Consider the following 24,592-nt stretch of genomic DNA (forward strand, 5'->3'; position numbering starts at 1 on the left):
TGTGGTGGAGAGCAGAGAGTGAAAGCACGTTTTCTGATGTCTCTGATTATAAAGACACTAATCCCATTCAGGGGGGCTCCACCCTCATGACCTAATCACCTCCAAAAGCCCCCACCTCCTAATGCCATCACACTGAAGGGGATTAGGATTTCAACATAAGAATTTTCAGGGGACACAAACATCAATCCATAGCTAACACTGATAAGTACTGAGGAATCTCCAGTACAAGGGCTGTTTGGACAATCCAGGTTAGGTGAGGTTGTATAGGGGTAGGAGGTCTGTTTTAAATAATGTTATTGTGCTGTTTTGTGTGTATGTGTCTGCAGTTGACTCCTGTTATTCACGGTGCATGCATGCATGAGTGCGTGCTAAATCACTCATCAGCTCCCAGCTCTCAGCGACCCCATGGACTGTAGCCCACCAGTTCCTCTGTCCATGGAATTCTCCAGGCAAGAATACTGGAGTGGTTTGCTATTCCCGTCTCTAAGGGATCTGCCAACCCAGGGATTGAACCCAGGTCTCCCCTGTTGAAGGCAGATTCTTTTACCACCTGAGCCACTGGGAAAGTCTGTTGTTCACCATAGTTAAGTTCTATAAAGTCGTCACAAACACTGAGTTAGCAAATGCTGCCCCTGGGTGCATATACATGACCTAGATCTTTTTTGTGTAAAGACACCTCATTTAAGAAATATGTTGATTCATTAACAATGTCACAGTAAAGAACACTGAACAAAGTCTATCTAACACGTGGATTTTCTCTGGAAGACCTATCACTGCCTTCTTCAAAACACTGGGCAACAGTTCAGCCCTAGGCTAGGAGGCCACTTTACAGAAGGAGCTCACCGACAAAACACACAAAAATAAGACACTAAACAGACCACAGGACTCTGACCTCCAGTGTGAGAGCTGGAACCGGAAGGCAGCACTACCTCCTTTGCCCTCGGCTGGGGACGCACCTGTCCTGCTGGTGGCTCAAAGTTTTCACTGTTCTGCGTGTTTCTGAGAATAACTGCAAAAGCACCAGGAGTACTGATTTGGAGGACGCCATTAGATTTTAAGGAGACGGGGAAATCGCAAGTATGAACCAGCGAATAAGGAGGATGAACTGGGCATGTGAGCGTTTACTCTGTTGCACAAACCCTGGAAAGGGCCAGGAGGTCTGAGATAAGGAGAGAGCAGTCCGCTCTGTGTTGTAAGAAAAGAGGACAAACGCCTTATTCTGAATTTGGGGGAGAGATTAATTTCCAAGTATGTCGCCAGGCCCAGCCTCTGTACTTCTCCCACTTACCTGCTCACACAGGGAGGTAGGTGTGTTTTCAAGGCGGCCCTACAGGACCCCAGATGAACCCCCGTCTCCAGAAACCCTATGGGTTTAGATCCCATTAGCCCTGGTGTTAAGAATGCGTCTCACGTTTGGTTTACTAAAAATTCAGGAGCTGTTAAGTCCAGTTTTGCATGAGTCAAAATCGTCAGTGCTTAGCAACTCCCCGGGCCTTCATCTTGCTACTAACGTGAAAACTGACTTCTCAAAACGCACAGGTCTCCTAATTATTGAGAGAGAGAGAAAAACAAACCAAAAACTAGCGGGATGTTTTGGTCCCAGCGCGGGAGGTGTGTGTGCCGGGCCGAATCCGGGCCTCCGTGACTCTCCGCGCGCGCCCCGGGCGGGCGGGCGGGCGCCGGGGGGCCCGAGGGGGTCCGGGGTCCCGGGTCCGGGGCGGGGGCGGCGGGCGCGAATAGCACGAGGCGGACGGTGTGTCTTTCTCTCCCGCAGGCAAGGCGCTGAGGGCCGTGGAGCCCGGCAACCGGACGGCGCCGCGCCGCTGCGCCTGCACCGCCGGCTACCACTGGAGCGAGGACTGCCGCTGCTGCACCCGCAACGCCGAGTGCGCGCGCGGCTTCGGCGCCCGGCGCCCCGGTACGCGCGGCCTCCCGGGCGCTCCCTGCGCTCAAGACCCCCGCGCCTGCGGCCTCCCGGGGCCTCCGGGGGCGCCCCTGCGCCGTCATGCCCGGCCGGCGCCGGGGCGCGGGAGGAGACGAGCTCCCCGGAGGCCGAGCGCGGGGTGCGCGCCCGCAGGACGCGGGAGAGCTCGGCGCCCGTCCCCAGGCTCCTCCTGCTGCGAAACCTTCCTACCCCTTTTAGGGGGAAACCGGATCAGGCAGGGGTGCCCAAACTTGTTTCTTTTTAGAACTTGTGCGCCCTCTTAGAAGAATTTTGCAGAGTCGTGTGCCTCCAGCCAAAAATTTAAATCGACATCTAAGCATTTTTATTACAAATTTCAAGAGTTGCTAAGGATTTAGTTTCCAAGGAATTAGTCTGTAACACTTTCTAAAATTTTCAGTGGGTTCTGAACTCCGTAGCAACTGGATACCCATCATTATCCATGTAAAAAGGCCTTCCCTGGAGGTGCAGTGGTTACGACTCCGCGCTCCAGAACATGGGACGTGGGTTTGACCCCTGGTCGGGGAACTAAGGTCTGGCATGTCCCAGGGTGTAGCCAAAATTTTTTATTTTTTATTTTTTAAAATTTTTATTTAATAAATGGTACAAAGCACAATGCCATAAACATTAACAGTTAAAATTTCACCAAATGAAAAAAATACTATAGAATACACACTTGCAAAAAGCTACATTATTTTACAACTGCCTCAAGCTGCAAAAAGAAAAAAAACCCAATGCCATACCTAAGTTATCCCTCTCTCAAAATAATGCCATTTATATTATAAACCACAAGCTCCCCGTCAAAATTTTTTTAAATGAAAAAATAAAATTGCGCTGATCGTCTCTGTTGGAAACTCTGTGTGGCTCTTTTCTCTCCTTTGATTTGTACCCATTTCACCTTCCCCACAGAGTTTCATCCTAATATATTTTTAGGCTCAGTTTTTACTAATTATGTTTTCATATCTTTCACATTTTAAAAATGCACCCATTTGAAATTTTAATTTTCTTTTCTTTTTGGTTGCACCAGGCACCTTGCAAAATCTTGGTTTCCCCACCAGGAACGAACCCGCTCACCCGCTCCAACCCCGCCCCCCAGGCAGTGAAAGCTCTGAGTTCAAACCAGTCACTAGACTGCCAGGGAATTCCATCAAATTTTAATTTTTAAAAATTTCTTGTGACTCAAACTTTTAAGGTTAAAAACATTTCTTCTGGACTGATTTGTTCTACAGTGATTATTACACAGTTGGCCCAAAAGATGAATGACTGTATTTTGTTTTGCGATATTGTAGTTACACAAGTAAAGCCTGAGGTTGGGAGAATTAAAATATTATTCATTTCATTTCATATTGAGGAAAATCTGCATCAAAGAGTCTGACTAAGTCAGCCCTTATTATCAGATTATCAGTGAAACCAGACAGGCTTTCTCTTAGGAAAACTCAGACTTGATTTTTTGTTTACTAAAACAAATCTCATGACAGCCTGCTCCCTTCTAAATCCTGGTTCTAAGATACAGGCAAGACCCAGGGCCTTTCATATAGTTTGTTAAACTGCATGAAAGAAGGTGCTGGTCCCTTTCTGCTTCTTTTTTCATTTCTGGTCTGACTCTTCTCGGCTTTGCCCTTTTGGGAATGCTGTAGCTGAAGGGTAGAGAGGGTGACATGGCTGCAAGAAAGTTTCACCCCTGCAGTACAGTATATGTGAACTCAGAACAAGTCAGCCCGATTCCAGTTAGCGCTTTTATGTTGCACCCTTGCCCTTAATGGGTGCTAGTCACTCGGTCGTGTCCGACTCTGTGTGACCCCGGGCACTGAAGGCCGCCAGGCTCCTCTGTCCATGGGATTCTCCAGGCTAGAATACTGGAGTGAGTAGCCATTCCCTTCTCCAGGGAATCTTCCTGACCCAGCGATCAAACTGGGATCTCCTGCATTGCCCGTGGTTGCTTTATGTTTGAGCCGTGGGGGGAAGCCCTAATAGATGGACAGGGAGAGACAGAAGCTATTCTGAGGTGCTCTGAACAAAGGACCTTTCTGTCACCAATCTTTCGACTTGTTGCTTTGTTTGGCACCTCAGAAGTTTGGCTCTAAGGTAGGATTTGGAGTAGGTATGAAGTGTGCCTTCTTTTGTTAAGTGGGAGTAGTGTGATTGTAAAAGAGAAAGGAGAAAATGCAGATGCCCCCAGCAGGTCAGAGCAGACGTGACAGGCAAGTGTATGGAAGTCAGCACCTTTAAAGCTCTTTGTGTCTTGCAGCCCCTTAGGAAGTCATTTGTTTCTAGGGGTTACTCTTCTAGAGTGTGATTATCATTTTAAAAGCTGTTTGAATTCATCTGCGTGACTAGATGTTAACTGTACCTTTGCTGCTATCGTTTCAAGGCAAATCTAATTGCTAGAGTAAGGAATGAATGCGCTACTTATTGGGGCTTCCCCGGGGGCTCAAACGGTGAAGAATCTGCCTGCAACACAGGAGATCCAGGCTTGATCCCTGGGTCGGGAAGATCCCCTGGAGGAGGGCTTGGCAACCCACTCCACTACTCTTGCCTAGAGAATCCCACGGACAGAGGAGCCTGGCGGGCTACAGTCCATGGGGTCACAGAGAGTCAGAACTGAAATGACTGGCATGCACGCACAACCGCTGTGTATTGAGCAATTGCAAAAACCAAGAGTGTACTTCCCACTTGACTTGGGACAGAGAAAATGTAATTCCTTATTTTTGCATTTTATTCATGAAGATAAACCACAGAAGTGCTACTAATTTCAAGAGTAATTTGTGGTTTTGGCACAAGACAATTGTTTATTATGACAGCACATAGTAGCCAGTGTCCTTCTTTATTGGAATTACCAAAGGGTCATCGTGTGCCAGTTGCAGTAAAAGGAATAGACAGAGGAAATCTGAGACATTTCCTGGTTTGATAATATAGTTTATGAGGAATACGAGAGAGGCGAAGACAGCTTACTAACCAGGATTAATTCCTGCTTCAAGTGCTGTGGTTTAAGGCAGGGGTCCAAACTCCACCCCACCACTTGTGTTTTTGTAAATATGGTTTTATTGGAACACAGCCAATATGTTTTTATACATTTTCTGTGACAGCTTTCATGCTGCAAGTAATTTGCAGAGACCAGAGGGCCTCAAAAGCTTAAGATATTTATCATATGGCCCTTTATAGAAAACAACTGTTACTGCCAACCCTTGGTTTAAGAGAAGGAGACCCATAGTGTAGCCTGGCTTTTGTTTTTGAACTTTGTCGATACTTTGATACTTAGACTGGTAAGATTATTGATCAGAAGGTGTCAGGGCAAGACAGTTCCTTTCAAAGTGATTAATGGGCTGCCATTCTCTGTACCGAAGCCTGGCGAGGGAGACAGGAGAGAACAGACTTGGTTGAAAGGAGACAAACAGCAGCTCCCCGGCCAGGAAACGAAGGATGGGTGCCTAGAGCAGCGGCTCTGATGGCAGAGGCCGTGGCCCGGAGAGCCGGACCGGATGCAGGTCTGGCCTTTGCGTCCTGACCCTGCGCCCGGGACCCCCTGGACGGGCTGCTGTCTCGTGCTGCGGGAGCGGGGCGGGGCCGGGGCGGGGCCCCGGCCGATCTCTAAGTGTCCCCGTCTGTCTCGTGTTCTCTTGTCCGTCGCTCTTCTGACAGTGCAGCTCAACAAGGACACGGCGTGTGAGCCCTGCCCCGCAGGCCACTTCTCCGACACCGTCTCCGCCACAGAGACCTGCAGACCCTGGACCAAGTGAGTGACGACGAGGGGATTGAGAGCTGCTTGAGTTGGAAGAGCGCCACCTCCGCTGTCTGTGCCTGTCGTGGAAACAGAGTGATGCAATCTGGGGAGGCTTCCTCTGGAAGCCAGTTTCACAGCAGACACAGTCTGTCAGCTGGGTGTGAGGGAGAGAAACCCCTGCAGCCAGTCCTCCCCGGACGGGTGGCAGGAGCCGGTACCACTGCAGATTCGATCTGACTGAAGCTTTGATTTACAGCTGCAGCTGCTCTCCCCCTTCTGTAACTTTATTTGGTTGCTTATGATGCTTATTATCACTCACCAGTCTCTGCTTTCCCAGCTTCCCAGCATCGCTGGTTCATTTGTGCAAAGACGTGTGTGTGTGCATTGTATGTGTGCATATAGAAGCCTCCTGCTTAAATAAATGCTTACACATTTGGGTTTTTACCACATGATATATCCTGCAGAAAACTCACTCCACATTAATTGACTTACATCTTTGTGGCTTTTTCTGACTCCATGGTCGTCATAGAGACGGACCATCATCTGTTCAAGTTCCCTTGTTCAGTTGGTCATTCATGTCAGACTTCGCGACCCCGTGGATGGCAGCACGTCAGGCTTCACTACCTCCTGGAGTTTGCTCACATTTTTATCCATTGAGTCAGTGATGCCATCCCACCATCTCATCCTCCGTGTCCCCTTCTCCTCCTCCCTTCAGCCTTTCCCAGCAGCAGGGTCTTTTCCAATGAGTCAGTTCTTTGCATCAGGTGGCCGAAGTACTGGAGCTTCAGCTTCAGCATCAGTCCTTCCAGTGAATATTCAGGACTGATTTCCTTTAGAATTGACTGGTTGGATCTCCTTGCAGTCCAAGGGACTCTGGAGTCTTTTCTAGCACCACAGTTTGAAAGCATCAGTTCTTCAGCCCTCAGCCACCTTCATGGTCCAGCTCTCACAAGCTCCCTATTGATAGTCATTTAGGTGATTTACAGCTCTTCCCAGTGATGAGTAGATCTGTAATGATCTCGCCTGTGCACTGTCTCACACTTGAGTGAGCAGAGTCGCAGTGAAATTCCTGGGCCCGCTCACTGCCTGTTGTTGAAAACTCATAATCAACGCCATGATTCTTTCAGTTCCCAGTAAATTAATTCTCATTAAATATTCATTGTCCGATCCACCTATCCAGGTTTTATTTTCAAAAAGGTTTTCTGTGTTTTCAACTTCAGAAGGTATTCAGCTGTAGCTTATCACTTAGCCTGGTGATTGGATTCGGAATCTCCTTTAGGAAACGCACCAGTTTGCTCTCGGGCTGCACTCTAGGCGTGGCTGTTCGCAATGGCGGGGGTCCCTTTGGCCCGTCTCTCTGTCCACCTTAGCGTGTGTGGACAGGCACTGGGGGTCTTGGTTCCTCTCCCGGATGAGCTTGCAGTCTAATGGGGTAGACCCTTTTATAGATTTTTGTTTTTTAAATAAGGATATGAAACCAAGGACTTACGGGCCTTTCGCTTCGCAGCTGCACCGTCCTCGGAGAGATGGAAGTGCGCCGTGGAACCGACCAATCGGATGCGGTCTGCGGTTCTCTCCCGCTTGCGAGTCCACCAAACGGTATGTTTAACAGGAAGGGCTGGTTGGGTAGCTGTGCCCCAGGCTAGTCAGCTCTTGGAGATTTCTCTCGAGTTACACGCTGCATCTAGAGGCAACCATCTCTCCCTTTTCATCTCATCCTATCCATGGTCCCTGGAGAAGGGAATGGCAACCCATTCCAGTATCCTTGCCTGGAAATTCCCATGGACAGAGGAGCCTGGCGGGCTACAGTCCATGGGGTTGCAGAGAGTCAGACACAACTGAGCAACTTCACTATCCGTGGTCAGCTCACTATTTCATTTTATCAGCGATGTAATTCCAGATGGGTTGTTTCGTTGATGATTTTCTACTGTGGAATGGATAACCAATACTTTACTCATATATACCCCCCAAAAAAGAAAGAAAATTGAGGTGCAAATATAAATTAAAATGCCCAAATATGGTAAGGGAGTGGTTATCACAGCAGGATATCTATGGGAGATTTTGGTCACCAACCAGAGTCAGCAACGTGCTAGAATACAATTACCATTATTTCTGGAACATCTGATGGATCCAATCAACCTCAAGGACAGTTTCAGTGACTGACAGAAAGTGGGCAGTTAGTGTGGAAGCTGCTTGCTCAGGTGAGTGAGACGCTGTGGAGGTGGGTAATGAGGCGGGAGATCTTGGCTGCAGAGCTATGTTGGTGAACATGGACTCAGAAAAGCAAGTCTGTAGCTTGGACATTTTGGCAAACAGGAGGGCATCAAAGGTTCCGGATAAGAAATTACATAAGCAACATTTTTAAAAGACCGTTTTGAAGAGAACGTTAAAGATAACCAAGGGAATTAAAAACTGTCTTTAAAAAAAGACAGAAGGAAAAGAAAGGCCAGAGTCCCAGAAACCAGGCCGTGTAAACCAAGAGTTTATAATATAAAGGCACGAGCATCTAAGTCATCAGGCAGATGGACAAAATGGTTGAGTCCGCGTTGTGTTGTGGATGAAGGACCCAAAACGCTTTGCAGGATGGCTGTGGCTCTGTTCTCACGACCAACAAAACCCCGGTACCCTGTTGTTAATTTGGAAGGAGCTATGGTAAGGGGCTTCCTTTTGCCTCTGGAGCCCATCTGCCTGGAGAGAGTAAAGTGTTCCGTAGGTAAGCAAAGATGGAGCCAGATGGTGCAGTGAAGCGATTAAGGTTGTTCTAAAGTGCAAGCATTTAAAGCTGGTCCTGGGCTGGCCTCCTTCCTAGTGAAGGCAGTCAGCAGGCTTGGGCTACGCTGTTGATTTCCCCCTTTCAAATGGGAGCTCTCCTCGACAAACCTACAGTCCGCGTTGGGTCCCTTCCTACTTCTTTTATTCCATACCAACATCCTTGATTCCAAGATTTAATTGAAAGGGTTATGCTTTTGAGAAAGAGTAAAAATGAACAATACTCAATGCCGTTTTTCTCATTTTCTTCCAACACAGAACCGCAGATTTACTTGCCCAGTTTAATCATTCTGCTCCTCTTCATGTCTGTGGCTTTAGTCGCTGCCGTCATCTTTGGTGTTTACTACAGGAAAAAAGGGAAAGCACTAACAGGTATCGTGTCCATGGTGGGTTTTGAATATGAGTCTTAAAGCAAGATGATGCATTTCTAGGTGTATGCTTTGAAGATACATATATTGCCCTCTGACTGCCTCTTTTGATCTGTTTAAGGTGAAACATGCTTTATATCTAATTCATTGTTGTCTAGCAAGACAAACAAAAATCCATTGTTCTTGTTTATGAATAAGAAATATATTTATTTATCCTAGGTGCAGAAAACTGATAAATATTGTAAAGATTATGCATATCAGATATACAGGGGTTGCATGTAACCTAGAATACATTTTAAATTACATAATTGATTAAAAACAATATGTTCAGGTAAATGGCAGATGGAAAGTTTTGACTGGGGGGTTACCTTGATAGGTGAATTTAAAATTCTGAAAATAAGTTGTCCTATATTCAGTAAGATGCAGGTGCTCATTCTTAGATGAATAATCAAGTGTCATCTTGTTTATTGGGAATAAGTTTTCCACCAAAAAAATTGTTTGATAGTACCTTTTAACATCACATCCTGTTTGACTTTTATACTCCAAAGCTAAAATGGTATAATTTTTAAGAAAGGGTTCACAGCATCACTAGGTTTCCTAAACCAAGTGCCCCTGGTTTGCTTACCTTTTTGTCTGCACTGGAGAGCAGCCGATTAACGATGCTGTGGTGATTACCGGTGGGCAGCCAGGGTCTCAGCCACACGCGCACATGTGACACGTTGTCTTTTGAAGCAGCTGCGGCCTCACCGTCCCTCCTGTTTATGGCATCCGCCTTTGCTGTGGTCACACCCATGGACTTCACAAAACCCTGCATATCTTACTGTTCCCACTAACATTCCAATACCTAATGTAACCCTGGGCAGTCAAAAGCCTAACAGAAGAGGGAAGATGGTGATTGAAGATGCCACGCGTTGAGCAGAGAGCGAAGGGGAAACGTTGGACTTCGCTTTTTTAAGAGTCTCTTCACTGTTGAATACTGTTATTCAGCGCAGCTTCACCCCCCCAGCATTGGAAGTGGAGATTTGAATAAAGCATGTTCAGAGATGCTGATGGCTGGCTGGCTATCCCGTCACGCTGTCGTGAGATAAACAGGCTTCTGACCCTTTATTCTTCAGGTTTTGTCTGTCATCGTCTCTTCTGGCCATATCTTACGAATGCCAAGGGCAGTGGGCCTGCCAGTCAGTGAGTCGGGATGTGTGACTGTCTGCTTCCTCTTCATCCCTTCATTCACTGCGCGTTTATTGGTCACCAGGGGCTGGACAGGCACTGGGCTGTCAGTACCAAGCAACACAAGCAGAGCCCGTGCCCTTACAGAGGAGGCTCCTCAGTGGGCAAGGCAGGCGTTTTGCCCAGAGTGGGGCTGAGTGTGGAAAGGGAGGTCCAGAGCTTCAGGTGACAGAGTTGTTTGTCCAGCTTTGTGTCAGCCAGGGCCTCCCAGGGGAGCTAAGATCCGAAAGACAGGTTGGATTGCACTAGCCCAAGGGGAGACAAGAGAATTGCATCTTTGGAGGGAGCAGGGCGAGCTGAGGGGATTGGGAAGTTAGCGCAGCTGGAGCAGAGAGTGAAAACCAGGGTGAAATGAACCTGGAAAGGGAGGTACGTCCTGGTGATGCAGCCTTGCAGGTGCGAAGGAGCGTGCTCCCATCCTGAGCAGAGGGAAGGAAAACAGTCCTGTGGGGTTAGTACTTGGCTATTCGACTAATTAAAACAAATTTAGGGGTACAGTAGGAGTGGATGCAAACCCACCAGTAAGGAGGGCTTTTGCAATCCTCCAAGAGAGAGATTCGGAGAAGGCAATGGCAAGCCACTCCAGTACTCTTGCCTAGAAAATCCCATGGATGGAGGAGCCTGGTAGGCTGCAGTCCGTGGGGTTGCTAAGAGTCGGACACAACTGAGCAACTTCACTTTTACTTTTCACTTTCACACATTGGAGAAGGAAATGGCAACCCACTCCAGTGTTCTTGCCTGGAGAATCCCAGGGACGGGGGAGCCTGGTGGGCTACCGTCTATGGGGTCACACAGAGTCGGACACGACTGAAGTGACTTAGCAGCAGCAAGAGAGAGATTACCATAGGAGTTTATCAGTAATCACTGCAGATGGTGATTGCAGTCATGAAATTAAAAGACGCTTACCCCTTGGAAGGAAAGTTATGACCAACCTAGATGGCATATTAAAAAGCAGAGACATTACTTTGCCAACAAAGGTCCATCTAGTCAAGGCTATGGTTTTTCCAGTGGTCATGTATGGATGTGTGAGTTGGACTATAAAGAAAGCTGAGCGCCGAAGAACTGATGCTTTTGAACTGCACTGTTGGAGAAGACTCTTGAGAGTCCCTTGGACTGCAAGGAGATCAACCAGTCCATCCTAACGGAGATCAGTCCTGGGTGTTCATTGGAAGGACTGATGTTGAAGCTGAAACTCCAATACTTTGGCCACCTGATGGGAAGAACTGACTCATTTGAAAAGACCCTGATGCTGGGAAAGATTGAAAGCAGGAGGAGAAGGGGACGACAGAGGATGAGATGGCTGGATGGCATCACCGACTCAATGGACATGAGTTTGAGTAAACTGCAGGAGTTGGTGATGGACAGGGAGGCCTCGCGTGCTGCGGTTCATGGGGTTGCAAAGAGTCGGACATGACCGAACTGAAAATTGAACGAACTTTTTGACCAACCCAGTGTTCGGCTTTACATAGATCAGAAAGTTCTTTACTGATGAGAGGAGGGAGATGCCTTCTTAGCCTTTAAATTGATTCAGTGTTTTCACTCGCAGATCCTTTACTCGTAGATTTGCAGATGACTGTTTAAAGACAGCATTGAGCTGACACAGAGGTCAACAATGCTGAATTAGAAATAGGAAATAATGATAAGAAGCCCTTATCTTTACCTTGTTTTTCCAGCTAATTTGTGGCACTGGGTCAATGAGGCTTGCGGCCGCCTAAATGGAAATAAGGTAAATTTAGAAGTCTAAAGTGCCTCCTTTAAGTACTGTTAACAATTTGGGGAAATCCCCTGGTGGTCCAGTGGTTGGGACTCTGTGCTTCCTGCAGGAAGCTTGGGTTCGATCCCTGGTTGGGGAATTAAGAGCCTACCCATGGAGTAGGTGGGTTGCTCCAGCTATTCTTCGTCGGTAATTGAGCCAAATTGTGACTGAGTGCTTCTCCGTTAGGGGCGCGGGCCTCACGCCCCGGGACTGATCCCTTGCTTTTCATTCTCTCGGTCATCTCCGTGCCCCTGTGTTGTTTACATTATTATTTTAGTACCAACCTCGACTGCCCAGGACAGACCCCTCGGAGAGAAGAGTGGCCACTCTCTGGCTTTTAAGTTGGGTATGACTTCAGCATTGAGGGAGAGCAGTGAGAGTAGTATAAAAAACTCCCGCGTGCCCTCTACTCAGATCCAGCAGCTGTTTGTATTTTCACAACGCTTTATTATTTGCTCTCCATATGTGTGCCTGGGCTTCCCAGGTGCTGCTAGTGGTAAAGACCCTGCCTGCCAGTTCAGGAGGCTTGGGAGATGCGGGTTAGATCCCTGGGTCAGGAAGATCCCCTGGAGGAGGGCATGGCACCCCAGTGCAGTATTCTGGCCTGGAGAATCCCATGGACAGAGGAGCCTGGCGGCCACAGTCCATGGGGTCACAAAGAGTCGGACACGACTGAGCGACTAAGCACAGCAGCATGTGTGTCTATGCCTATGTATATTTTTTTCTCTGGAATCTTTTCAGAGGGGCAAATACCATGCTCCTCCATCCTTAAATAATCCCATGAGAGCTTCATCAGAACAAAGACATTCTCTTACGTAATCCTGATTCATTTATCACAATCAAAAAACTTAGTCGTGGTACAGTACTATTGTATAATTTACATTTGACCTTAAGATTTCAGTAATTACCCCACTGTATCCTTTTTTAGATCTAGTTTCTTGGATATTCTGTTGTGTTAGTCAGTCAGTCATGTCTGACTCCTTTCCATGCCATGGACTGTAACCAGCCAGGTTTCTCTGTCCATGGGATTCTCCGGGCAAGAGTACTGGAGTGGGTTGCCATTCCCTTTTCCAGGGAATCTTCCCAAACTCGGGGCTCCTGCATTGCTGGTGGATTCTTTACTACGTGAGCCACCACCCGGAGTTGATACCGATTTCTCCAATTCTGGTCCCAGCACTACAGGATTCATTGTAGTCTCCTTATCTGTGCTTGAATCTTCCCTTCTCCGTAGCAGGAAACCCCATTATTCTCAATATATTTACTCATTTACTCAATTCCAGAATACACAGACACTAGTTTCAGAATTACTAAGCCATACCACAGCAAAAAGCAAAGCTACCAACTAGAATTCAATATTTGTTTATGGGTTTTTTAAAAACTTGAGATTGAGCGCATAGGCGAGATCCAGTGTTCTGAAATTGCTTGGGTTAGCTCCCTCCCTTGCTTGGATGTAAACACGCTGCTCCCTTGGAAATGCAGTTCGATTCGTCTGTTTCTGGTTGGGCTCTATTTGAGGGTTCCCCCACCCCGTAATCTTCAATAACGCAAATAAAGCTCAGCAGCCAGCACTCCATGTGTACTTGTGGTGGTGGAAGTGATTAGCGTAAACACCGTTTCCAGCAGAACCGCATCCTAACGCTGGCATTCACGCTCTGCCTTCTGCGTTTAAATCGGCAGGAGTCGGCAGGCGGCAGTTTCAGCTGCACTCTCGAGGCCGCCGGCGCGCGCCAAGTCTGTGACGGCGTCTCCCTGCTGGCCCTGGAGCAGAAGGTGCTTTCTGAAGACGCGCGCCGCCCGGAGGCGGGGGCCGCGTGCGCGGCGGCCTGTGCCCCCCGGGGGGACGCCGAGATGCTCTCCTTGGTCAGCGAGATCGAGGGGGGCCCCTGCAGGCCGGTGCCCACGGAGGACGAATACACGGACAGGCCGCCCCGGACCGCAGGCTCTGCGGTGGCCCTCACGCCGCCTGGAGGCCGGTCGCCCTTCCCCGAGCCCCTGGAGGTGGGCGAGAACGACAGCTTCAGCCAGTGCTTCACGGGGACGGACAGCCTGGGGGGCTGCGAGAGCCCCTGCCTCCCCGCGCCCCCCTGCAGGACTGCGTGGAGGCCCGCGTCCCCCAAGAAGTCCTCGCACGGAGAAGCGGGGGGCGGCCGGTGCCCGCCCTGGGCGGGCGGCGCCCGCTCTGCAGACGGCTGTGCAGGCTGCGGGGACCCGGCTGCGGGGGACCCTGCGCCCGGACTGGAGACGCCCCCGAGTGGACCCTTGCCCCAGTGCGCCTACAGTATGGGCCTCCCGCCCGCAGCAGACCGGCCCGAGGCGGGGGCGCAGCCCCCCGACGGGGCCGCCGCCGAGCTTCCCGGCCCCGCGCGGGGAGGCCCTGGTGAGCAGCCGCCGGCCTCAGGTAAGTGACCGCGCGCTCTCCCTCCGGCACAGAGGCCTGGCTCGGTCCAGGGTCTGCGCGCGAGCCCCGCGCCTCCCGGTGAGCAGGGGCCCAGTGGGAAACAGCCGCTCCTGTTTGCTCCTGAGAAGCCGCTTTGCTGGGTGGGTTTCCGTTCGGTCCGCACGTCGGGTTTGTGGGCTGTACCCTCTCTCTCTGCGGACTCTCTCTTGGTTTACACGTGTCTCCTGCCCTTTTGCCTTCAGGCCCCTCACGACGGGGTTAGGCCTCAAATCCCAGCATTGAGCCCTGAAGACAGTGTCAACATTGACCTCAGGACTGGCTGAAGTCAAGGCATTCCCTCAGATTTCTGGATTTGGATGTTGTTTTTCTATTTTTCTAAAGCAACCTAGGCTTCAAATCCCACCCCCCAAAACTCTTAGAAATTTCAGAACAACAAAATTGTCTAGTTAATCCTTGAGGAATTAGTATTTATTGAGGGTAGTTTGTTGATTCTGGGCCAAATTAATGAGGCAGTAGCTGTCCTTTGATGCTTTTTATGAGAAGTCTCTTTTATAGTCACTGTATAGGATGTATTTATGGAACCAGGAGGATGGTTTTACAATTTAAAATCATGACCGAGATTTATTGCTGCAGCACTGCTTGAGCAGGAATGACCCACCAGTTGTAATATTATAGCTTCTTTCTGCGAAGGTAAAACACCCTCTGTTTTATTGTATAGTTACAAGGAACTTTTGTCACTGATGCTGAGGGCTTCTTCTGGCTCTGTAGATTATTTGCTGTATTATGGGAAGCAGGGAGGTCAGGGATCTCTTCCAGAAATTTCTAAAAGCTCTAGACACTCTCGCCAGAAAAATAATATATGAAAAGTGAAGTGAAAGTGTTACTTGCTCAGTCCTATCCAACTCTGCAACCCCATGGACTGTAGCTTCCCAGGCTCCTCTGTCCATGGGATTCTCCAGGCAAGGATACTGGAGTGGGTTGCCGTGCCCTCCTCCAGGGGGGTCTTCCCAGAACATTGCAGGCAGACTGCTCACCATCTGAACCATATGCATATATACTATTTAAGGGGCTTCCCAGCCTCCTCCCCTCTGCAAAACCACAAAGCCCAGTCAGGGACACCTTTATCCTGGGATGCTTTTGCTTTCCTGCCTCTTTGTTTAGACCGCCAGGAGGTCTAGCAGCCGGTCTCGGAATTGTTTTATAACCATGAGGCAGCTCCATCAGGCCCTGAGTGGGGACCGCTTTGTCTCAAGCTGGTGATGACTCCTGGCTTATTGAGTAGAAGGATGAATTTGAATCTGTTTTCCAAGCTTTGCAGTTTGGCTGTACCTACACAGATTCACTGCTGTGTCAATGCTCGATCAGCTCCCAGTCAGACTGAAAGAGGGAGATAAGCTGGCGGGTATTTTTCAAAGAACCCTGATGTGTTTTTCCTTCCAAAGACCTCAGCTTTCTTTTCTCTTTTTTTCAAAGATTTTAAGTGATTTCCATATCTAGACGTTTGGCTCTGTGGTTCGTTTGTGGGGTTCTCTTTCTTTTCTGGAGGTGACTTTCCTTTCCACTGGTTGGACACACACACGAAGCAGGACTTGGGGCTGCGGGGAGGGCGGAGCCGCCAGGGGCAGGAGCGCTTCCTTGGTTGCTGACGTCCCGACGGTGATGCTGCTGCCGTGAAAAACGGACGCGGTTCTAGGAAGAACAATTTTGGCCAAAGAGAAAGACATCATTTTTTTCTTCCTTAGTCTCATGACACCAAAATGGCAGATCTGAACTGTCCTATAAAGAGTTAAAACAGTGCCCATCTCTGCTTTTATCCTTCATTTCGCTCCAGCTCTAAACATCTAAGCATAGAATAAAAAAAAATGTGTACCATCCACTAAGTGGTGTTAATTTGCAAGAAGTTTACGCTGCTTTTTCTGTCTAAATCTGGTGCTCAGCCATATAAAACATCCGCAGAGCATTGCCAGCAAGCGGGCCAGATTCATGTTCGCCTGAGGAGCAGCCAGACTAAGTTTTGAGGCTGTGCTGTTGCCTCTATAATTACTTCTACATGAATGGCCTCCTGGCTCCTGGTCCAAATAGCACTTTCTCATTATTGCTTCCCGCCCCACCGGGCCCTGCCAGGTCTTAGCTGTGGAATGCAGGATCTTTATTTGTGTCGTGGCCCCTCCGTTGAGACCATGCAGTCTTAGCCACTAAACCACCAGGGAAGTTCCTCATTAGTGCTCTGCTGCGCTTAGTCACCAGTCAGTCATGTCCAACTCTTTGTGGCCCCAAGGACTGCAGCTCACCAGGCTCCTTTGTCCACGGGGATTCTCCAGGCAAAAACACTGGTATGGGTTGCCATGCCCTCGTCCAGGGGATCTTCCCCACCCAGGGATCAAACCCAGATCTCCCACATTGCAGACAGGTTCTTTACTGTCTGAGCCACCAGGGAAGCCCATTATTACTTAAAAAAAAAAAATTCACTTGCCTGTTCCAGGTCTTGGTTGTGGCTTGAGGGATCTAGCTCCCTAACCATGGATCAAACCCGGGCCCCCCACATTGGGAGCAAGGCGTCTTAGCCATTGGACCACCAGGGAGGTGCTTCTTTACTGCTCTTTTAAAATTATCGTGATTTATGTTCTATAAAAATGTATGAAAGAGGATGGTGCTTGGGGGAAAGTTATGAGCAGGCTTAATCCTAAAAGGCACCACCTTCTTAGGACTTGAGGGAAGTGACCTTTTTATTGGCTTTTGGATTTGTATGTGTGAGTATTTAAAAAAGAAGAAAAAAAAACTTGCAACCAAATCAAGTGGTTTGTGCAGAAATGACAGGCCTGGACACTTCTTCAGTAGGGAAAGTACCTTCTTGGCACCCAACTCTTGCAGATGATGATAGCTCTTCAAACAGCTCCATAAACATGTTTTTCAAAAATAACACCCAATGGTAAGTCTATTATAGCCATGTTACAACTCTTAAAGAACAGGGAGGATTATCAGCCAAAACCAATGAAGGGGGAAGACACATTGTGGTCACATTTGTGTAACCGTGTCTTAATTTACATCTTAAAGTCTCCTGATGACATGATGGTGGTTACCTTGCTGACAAGCTCTTTCACCTGGAGCTTGGAGGATTCTGTGTCTAGAAAAGCATTCCATGTAGAAGAAAGAACGGCTTCTAGTGATGCAAGTGTCACCAGTTGGCCATTGACTTGATTCTGGCTCCTGAGATGACGTAATTGGTTCAGACACTTCTGAGCTGGAGAGAGGTGTTTCTTCACTGGGATCACAACAATTCTTCATGAGCACAATTAATGATTCTTCATGAGTACCAGCTACACAATTCTCTATCAAGTCTTTCCTACTGAGACATGGAGACTTGGAAAAGCTTGGAAGTAGGGATGGGCGCCAGGGAGTGGAGAACACGTAAAGAATCAATAATCTGAGAAAGCACGTCCCCCCGCACGGGCCCCTCTCTAGCTGGCGCCCTGCGGGCCCTTTCGCTGACTTGCCCACCTCCGCCTGGCCCCTTTGGGAACCTCTCCCCTTCCTGCTCATGCCCACACACTTCCCTTCGTGTGGCCGCCTCATCCCTGCCCTGTCCCATTTCCAGAGCACCCAGTGCCTCCTGACCTTCAAGTCCCTGCTCAGATTGTGTCTGACTCTTTGTGGCCCCGTGGACTGTAGCCCACCAGGCTCCTCCGTTCACGGTTTTCCCGGTGAGAAGACTGGACTGGGTTGCCATTTCCTCCTCCAGGGGATCTTCCCGACCCAAGGACTGAACTCAAATCTCTTGCACCTCCTGCAGTGCAGGCGGATTCTTCCTAAACGAGGGAAACTCCCCGTCTGTGCCCCCAGCAGCCCCTGGTAATAATCCCTGGCATCCTTCTCACCGAGCCCAGGATACCCACACCTTTAACAACAACCATCTCGAGGCAGCCACGGCCAGTCAGTTGGTAGGAGTTGCCATGAACGTCACCACGCCTGGCCTTCCTAATCTCTCCCAAGGCAGCTTCAGTTCAGTTCAGTCGCTCAGTCGTGTCCGACTCTTTGTGACCCCATGAATCACAGCACGCCAGGCCTCCCTGTCCACCACCAACTCCTGGAGTTCACTCAGACTCATATCCATCGAGCCGGTGATGCCATCCAGCCGTCCATCGTCTGTCGTCCCCGTCTCCTGCTTACTACACCGTATAAGTGAATACAGGTCCATAAGCTCACTCACTCACTATCCAGTGGTGAATAACTACAGGAAGAACCCAGAGCTCCAGTTTGTTCCCTGACCTCCTCTCGGCCCCCATATCTCCCGTCTGTCCTGGGGCTCGGGGGCTAGGCAGGGGATGGCGGGACTGCCACTAGCTGTCCTGGGCAGGCTTGGGTGTCCTGCCGGAGGAGGCAGACGTGGCAGAAGTAAGGATGCTGGTCCGTCTGAGCAGCACAGACACACCCAGGTCTGGGAGCCTGGGACGCAGGAGGATGAGGGCCCCACCCGACTCCCGGTCCCGCGTCCTGGCCTTCCATCCCTGGGCCCCACCCCTTCACCTCCATTCTGTGAGACAGATGAGGTCTTTTTACCCCAGTTTTCTTCCCCTTTCTCCCCACCCCTCAAGCCAAGAACAGTCCTCTGTTTCTGGCGTGCTTCTCTCTCCTGCTGAAATGCCATCCACTAACTTGGATTGATGTTGGAAAGTGAAAAGTGTTAGTCACTCAGTCGTGTCCAACTTTTTGGCAACACTATGGACTGCAGCCCACCAGGCTCCTCTGTCCATGGCATTCTCCAGGCCAGAACACTGGAGTGGGTTGCCATCCCCTTCTCCAGGGGATCTTCCCGACCTGGGGATTGAACCCCAGTCACCTGCACTGCAGGCAGAGTCTGCTGTCTGAGCAGCAGGGAAACTGTTTACCTGAGCCACATGTTTGACGTTTAGTTAAGTATTATAGGAGCAGGCATTAGCTCAAGGACTCTATGAGTTAAAAATACTTTATAATTCAGTTATTTAGTAATAAGATTCAGCATTCATTGGTGCTAAAAGTCAATGCATTATTTCAAAATATATGAAAATTTTGTTCACTATATGCATTAATTTAGTCCTGCTTGCCTTCTTTCTGTTCTAATGGGGCTCATTTTGGGAAAGGTTTCATTTATGAGCCATTCTAAGTAATTTTCAAGCATGATTCAGAATGGAATTATTAAATCCTGCTTCCCTTCCCGAATCATCATAGACCCAGTTTCTTCCAAATGCCTGAAACAGATCTTGCATTTCCATAAAAAGGAAAATCACATGAGAAGCATATGGGTTAAATATAAAATATGTTTTTAAAAAATTCCAGAAGAACCCAATATAGCTTGGGTAGTTTGAGTGTATTTGTGTATATTTTTAGTTCTTTTCCTTGGAAGAAAATCTACATGACAATTAGGTGATAATATTTGCTATAGTTCTTGTGATTTAATATTCATACATCATGCATTTTAAAGGCAACATAATAAGCCTTTGAGGAGACAAGTTTGCATTCAGTTCAGTTCAGTTCAGTCGCTCAGTCGTGTCCGACTCTTAGCGACCCCATGAACATGAAATTAAAAGACACTTACTCCTTGGAAGGAAAGTTACGACCAGCCTAGATAGCATATTAAAAAGCAGAGACATTACTTTGCCAACCAAGTGTGCATTACCTTGCTTTAAAATGTAAATTATGTCCGGGGATTGGGTTCTTACAAGGAAGCTTATTCTCTCTGCCTGAGAAATAGTGATTACATGGAGCTTGTTATGCAAAACAGGGAGTTCCCAAAGTATAAACATCTCTCTGGTCGTGATAAGACACTTCATCTGTTCATTGTTTCTGTTGACTTAAAATGCTATTTTTAACTCTCTCATGTGACCTGAAAATTTTTCTAGCTAAGTCATATTAAATATTAATGTTAAGCCAGCCAACCCATTTTAAGTGTTAGAAACTTCAGATTTTCTAATTTAATGAAAACCCTCAGGACTCCCCTGGGTGGTCCAGTGGCTAAGACTCCATGCTTCCAACACAGGGGCCGGGGCTCAATCCCTGGTCAGGGGACCGCACACCACATGCTGCAGCGAAGACCAGGAACAGCCAGATGAAGAGACACATATCCAGAAAATAAAACAGTCAGAACACTCATGGCATGCTAGTTCTCAAAGCATCCTTTTAGATAACCTTCACACAGAGGTCTAACTATCGCCTTGTGTTAAGAGATATATTAAAACTGTCTGATCCTGAAGGTTGTATTTTTATCAGTGACATCAGAGGTACGAGAGTTGGACCATAAAGAAGGCTGAGCACCAAAGAATTGATGCTTTTGAATTGTGGTGCTGGAAAAGACTCTGGAGAGTCCCTTGGACAGCAAGGAGATCAAACCAGTCCGTCCTAAAGGAAATCCAACCCTGACTATTCATTGGAAGGACTGATGCTGAAAGTGAAGCTCTAATACTTTGGTCACCTGATGTGAAGAGCCAACTCATTGCAAAAGACCCTGATGCTGGGAGAGATTGAGAGTAAGAAGAGAAGGGGACGACAGAGGAGGAGCTGTTGGATGACATCATTGGCTCAGTGGAGATGAATTTGAGCAAACGGAAACAATGGAGAACAGAGGAGCCTGGTGTGCAGCAGTCCATGGGGTCGCAAAGAATTGGAAGTGACTGAGTGACTGAATGACAAAATCAGAGGTACGCATTACCAGATGCTGGCTCAGTTTGGCTTCCCTGGTGGCTCAGATGGTAAAGAATCTGCTGTAATGTGGGAGCCCCAGGTTCGATCCCTGGGTTGGGAAGATACCCTGGGGAAGGGAATGACAACCCACTGCAGTGTTCTTGCCTGGAGAATTCCATAGACAGAGGAGCCTGGAGGGTTACAGTCCATGGGGTCGCTGAGAGTTGGAACCGGATGAGCGACTAATGCTTACCTTCTTACTTCCTCACAGAAATCCTACGGGCACATTCCTCACCCAGGACCACACAGCGAGTCAGCAATGAAACCACAACTCACACATCCGATTCTGAAGCCTGTGCCTTGAACCGTGGCACTGTCTCCCTATAAATCAGTGCCAATGACACTGTTTTCATCTGTTTATTGTGCACTGGAGAATCCTCAGTGAGCCATAGAATACAGGCAAACTTGGGTCGGGATCACTGGCTACTCACGTTGAGCGAGGGGCAGTGGTCAGACCAGGCCAGGTCCAGAAGTTTCCATGGGAAGAGAAGTGTCTGTGCGAACAGGTGATGGCTCCCCTGGCCTGAGTCCCCTCTGCTGCAGTTACTGATTGTTTGGTGAGGAAAGCTCTTTCTTCCACATGCCTCCAACCTCATCCTGTTTTGCAAGTAAAAAAAGTTAAAATAAATGCCAGGGGCAGCTTTGATGGGGGAAAAGCTGGGAAAAGGCAGCTTCAGACAGTGAGGAGGCGGGAAGTGACTGACCTGGTTGAGCTTGTACTCCCAGAGGTCTGTGGCCTGTATGTGCGTGCTCAGTTGGTTCAGTCGTGTTGCACTCTTTGTGACCCCACGGACTGTAGCCTGCCAGGCTCCTTTGTCCCTGGTATTTCCCAGGACCCTCCTCCAGGGGATCTTCCTGACCCAGGGATCAAACCCACGTCTCCTGCAACTCTTGCATTGCAGGTGGATTCTTCACCTGCTGAGCCACCGAGCAAGCCCCTGTGGACAACTGGGATCTGTAAAGACCTCAAGTCTTCAGGCATCTTGGACAAGTCTCATGCACCCCATTCCTTCTTCACATTCCCCCCTTACCAGCCAGAACAACCTGTCGTGTCCTTGGTTCTCAGTGAAGAGAGCTACCCCTTCCAGGGCATGCACCAACTGCAGAAACCATGGCAACCGTGCGGCACCCACCGTGTGGATGTGCAGTCCTGTTGCCTCGCCACCCCAGGGCCTCGCCCTCTCAGGTCCGTTCGCACGACCATGTAAACCTGCTGAGTGGCAGAAAGCAGATCTTAAGGAATGGTTAGTTGTAGGCAAGGACAATTCTGGACTGAGGCATGACACAAGATAAGGATATCACGAACTCAGCCAAAACCCTGACCTGCTCTCAGGCTTCCTTGGGGGCCCAGTGGTTAAGACTCTGAGTTCCCAATGCAGGCGGTGCAGGCTCAATGCCTGGTCCGAGCTAAGGTCCCATATGTTGTGTGGTCCAGCCTAAAAAGACAGAAAGACCTTGACCTCCTATAGTGCTCCATCCAGCTCGCAGCTGACCTGCATGGTGAAAAATGAAACAGAGGGGAGTTCATGTAGAGTTACTCAGATGAGTGTTCAGACAGAGATGGTTAGAATTATGGATCACTTCAGCAAAGAAAACAAAAGTTGGTTAGATATGTAGAGGTAAGTGCTCTTTCAGTCTTCAAGATCAGTTGAAGTCCTTCAAGACAGCAGTGGAGAAATAACATGACTGCTCAAGACATTTCCCGGTTGGGAAGTATGATGAGCACAACTATTAGATTCTGGAAGTAGTAACGCCAGCCTCGCACCCGCGAAAAAATCTTTATTTCCCAAGCGTTTTCCAATCCACCATCTCATTCCACCCTATGCAGTCCTGCCGGCTATTCACGCATTCCAGCATTCATTCATGTTTATCATAAGCCCGCTCTGGCGGCCGCACCTTGCCAGGCTAGATGGGCTTGAATGTTGATGCTCATTTCATAAAGGAGCAGACCACACTGTTAGGTGATTTGTCCCAGATTCCACAGCGAGTCGACGCCAAGCCGGGGGAGGACCAGGGCTTTCAGAACCTGTCTGCTCCTCCGTCCCAGCCCTGTTTCTGGCCCTCCTGGACTCAGGCAGCCGCTGAAACCAGTGCCCCGCTAGTCACCGCCATGCACTTTCTGCTCTTCAGAGAGTGAGACACCACTCTAAGTGGCCCAAATCTTTGCTGTTGAAGTTGAGACAGCGGAGACTAGCACACATTGAAGTTAGTAGATTACTTGCAGGTGAGTCTGCATGTGACAAGGCTGGGAAAAGAAGGGTGTTGGTTTCCATTGTTGAAGCCGGTCAGTCGAGGTGGGAAAGGAGCAAGCCCGGGGTGCTCAGGCGCAAGCTGGTATGATAATGCCACCAGCCTAGCACAGAGGGCGCGCGCAGTGAGTTCTGGACTGGGGTGCTGTGTCACTGTAACTGCTTCCCTGGTGGCACTAGTGGTAAAGAACCCGCCTTCCAAAGCAGGAGGCATGAGGGGTGAGTGTTTGATCCCTGGGTCGGGAAGATGCCCTGGAGGAGAGCATGGCAACCCACTCCAGTATCCTCGCCTGGAGAATCCCATGGACAGAGGAGCCTGGCGGGCTACAGTCCATGGAGTCGCAAAGAGTAGGATAGGGCTGAGCGACTGCGCACACAGGACCCATCACTGTTACTAGTGTAACAGTGACCTAGCTTAACCTGAATCTGGCTCCACTTACCACCGATGAACCCAAACTTTCCTAGCCTCTGTCGAGGGGGCTGATGGAAGCCGACCGCGCACTGCTGGATCACTCACAGCTAGTGGGTCACTCTAGGCTGGAATCCCTAGGACCTCCTGCTCCTGCCCAGTGAATGGCCAAGCTAACTAAAATCCGTGGGTCATCCCAGTCCCATGAGTGTGAGCCGATCCTGTTGTAATTTAAAACTTTAACTGTACATTAACTGGTTAAAAAAATGAATTTGATAAGCATGAGAATTATTTCTATGAAAATGATGAAGTGCTTCAGGACAATTCAAAGAATGAGCTGCTAAAATTTTTTTGCTATTGAAGGTGGGATTGGTGAGACTATGAAAGATTGGGGGGATAAAACACTAGAAGGATTCTGCACTTAGACCGCTTGGCAGCTGACTGAGTGCTCACTGTCCTTTTTAAATTAACTTACGTATTTGGCTGTTTTGGGTCTTGTCGGCAGCACGCGGGATCTTTAGTTGGGGCCTGCGAAGTCTCAGTTGTGCAGCACGTGGGATCTGATTCCCTAGCCTGGGGTAAAACCTGAGCTCCCCGCATTGGGAGTGCAGAGTCTTAGCCGCTGGACTGCCAGGGGAGTCCCCTCCTTTCACTTAAATGAACCAAAACAAGATCAGAGGCAAAACCTTCCGGATATCACTGATACAGTCAGCAGACCTTTTCTCAAAGGGACAAGTCTTGGTAGTTCTGTATCAGAAAGTGGGTGTTGAAAGTTTTACAGCAAGTGACATGTGATTTGAACGCCAAGGAAACATATCGTATAATCTCTATTTTAGGAGCACTGGTGGATAGACTCTGCAACTCAAGAGTTTTATTTAAAAACTTAAGTTCTTTCTCAATAGAGCAAATTAGATAGGCAGACAGGTCTGCAATATTGAAACATGTCCAGTTTATAAAATGTTACCGCCCAAAAGAGTGACACCAAATTAGAGCATCAGTGAGGGAAAAACACAGAGCAGGTCTTCTGAGGGCTGCCTGT

At 48.7% G+C, this 24,592-nt stretch overlaps 1 protein-coding gene across 3 annotated transcripts in view; it reads left to right on the plus strand.

Annotated features, from left to right (window-relative positions):
- Positions 1–24,592, plus strand: part of TNFRSF11A (TNF receptor superfamily member 11a) — a 63,849-nt gene that overhangs the window by 30,804 nt on the left and 8,453 nt on the right. For 2 of the 3 annotated variants that reach the window (XM_055417487.2, XM_088833495.1), the window contains exons 4-10: positions 1,775–1,918; positions 5,287–5,427; positions 5,582–5,675; positions 7,171–7,262; positions 8,691–8,804; positions 11,701–11,753; positions 13,461–14,181. In XM_055417487.2, coding sequence (XP_055273462.2) covers positions 1,775–1,918; positions 5,287–5,427; positions 5,582–5,675; positions 7,171–7,262; positions 8,691–8,804; positions 11,701–11,753; positions 13,461–14,181 — 1,359 coding nt within the window. The remainder of the gene's footprint in view (positions 1–1,774; positions 1,919–5,286; positions 5,428–5,581; positions 5,676–7,170; positions 7,263–8,690; positions 8,805–11,700; positions 11,754–13,460; positions 14,182–24,592) is intronic. The other variant, XM_088833496.1, reaches the window with a different exon arrangement.

This window comes from Moschus berezovskii, chromosome 28 (assembly GCF_049115385.1).
Source record: "Moschus berezovskii isolate FMDL1 chromosome 28, NW_MosBer_1.0, whole genome shotgun sequence".
Taxonomy (NCBI): Eukaryota; Metazoa; Chordata; class Mammalia; order Artiodactyla; family Moschidae; genus Moschus; species Moschus berezovskii.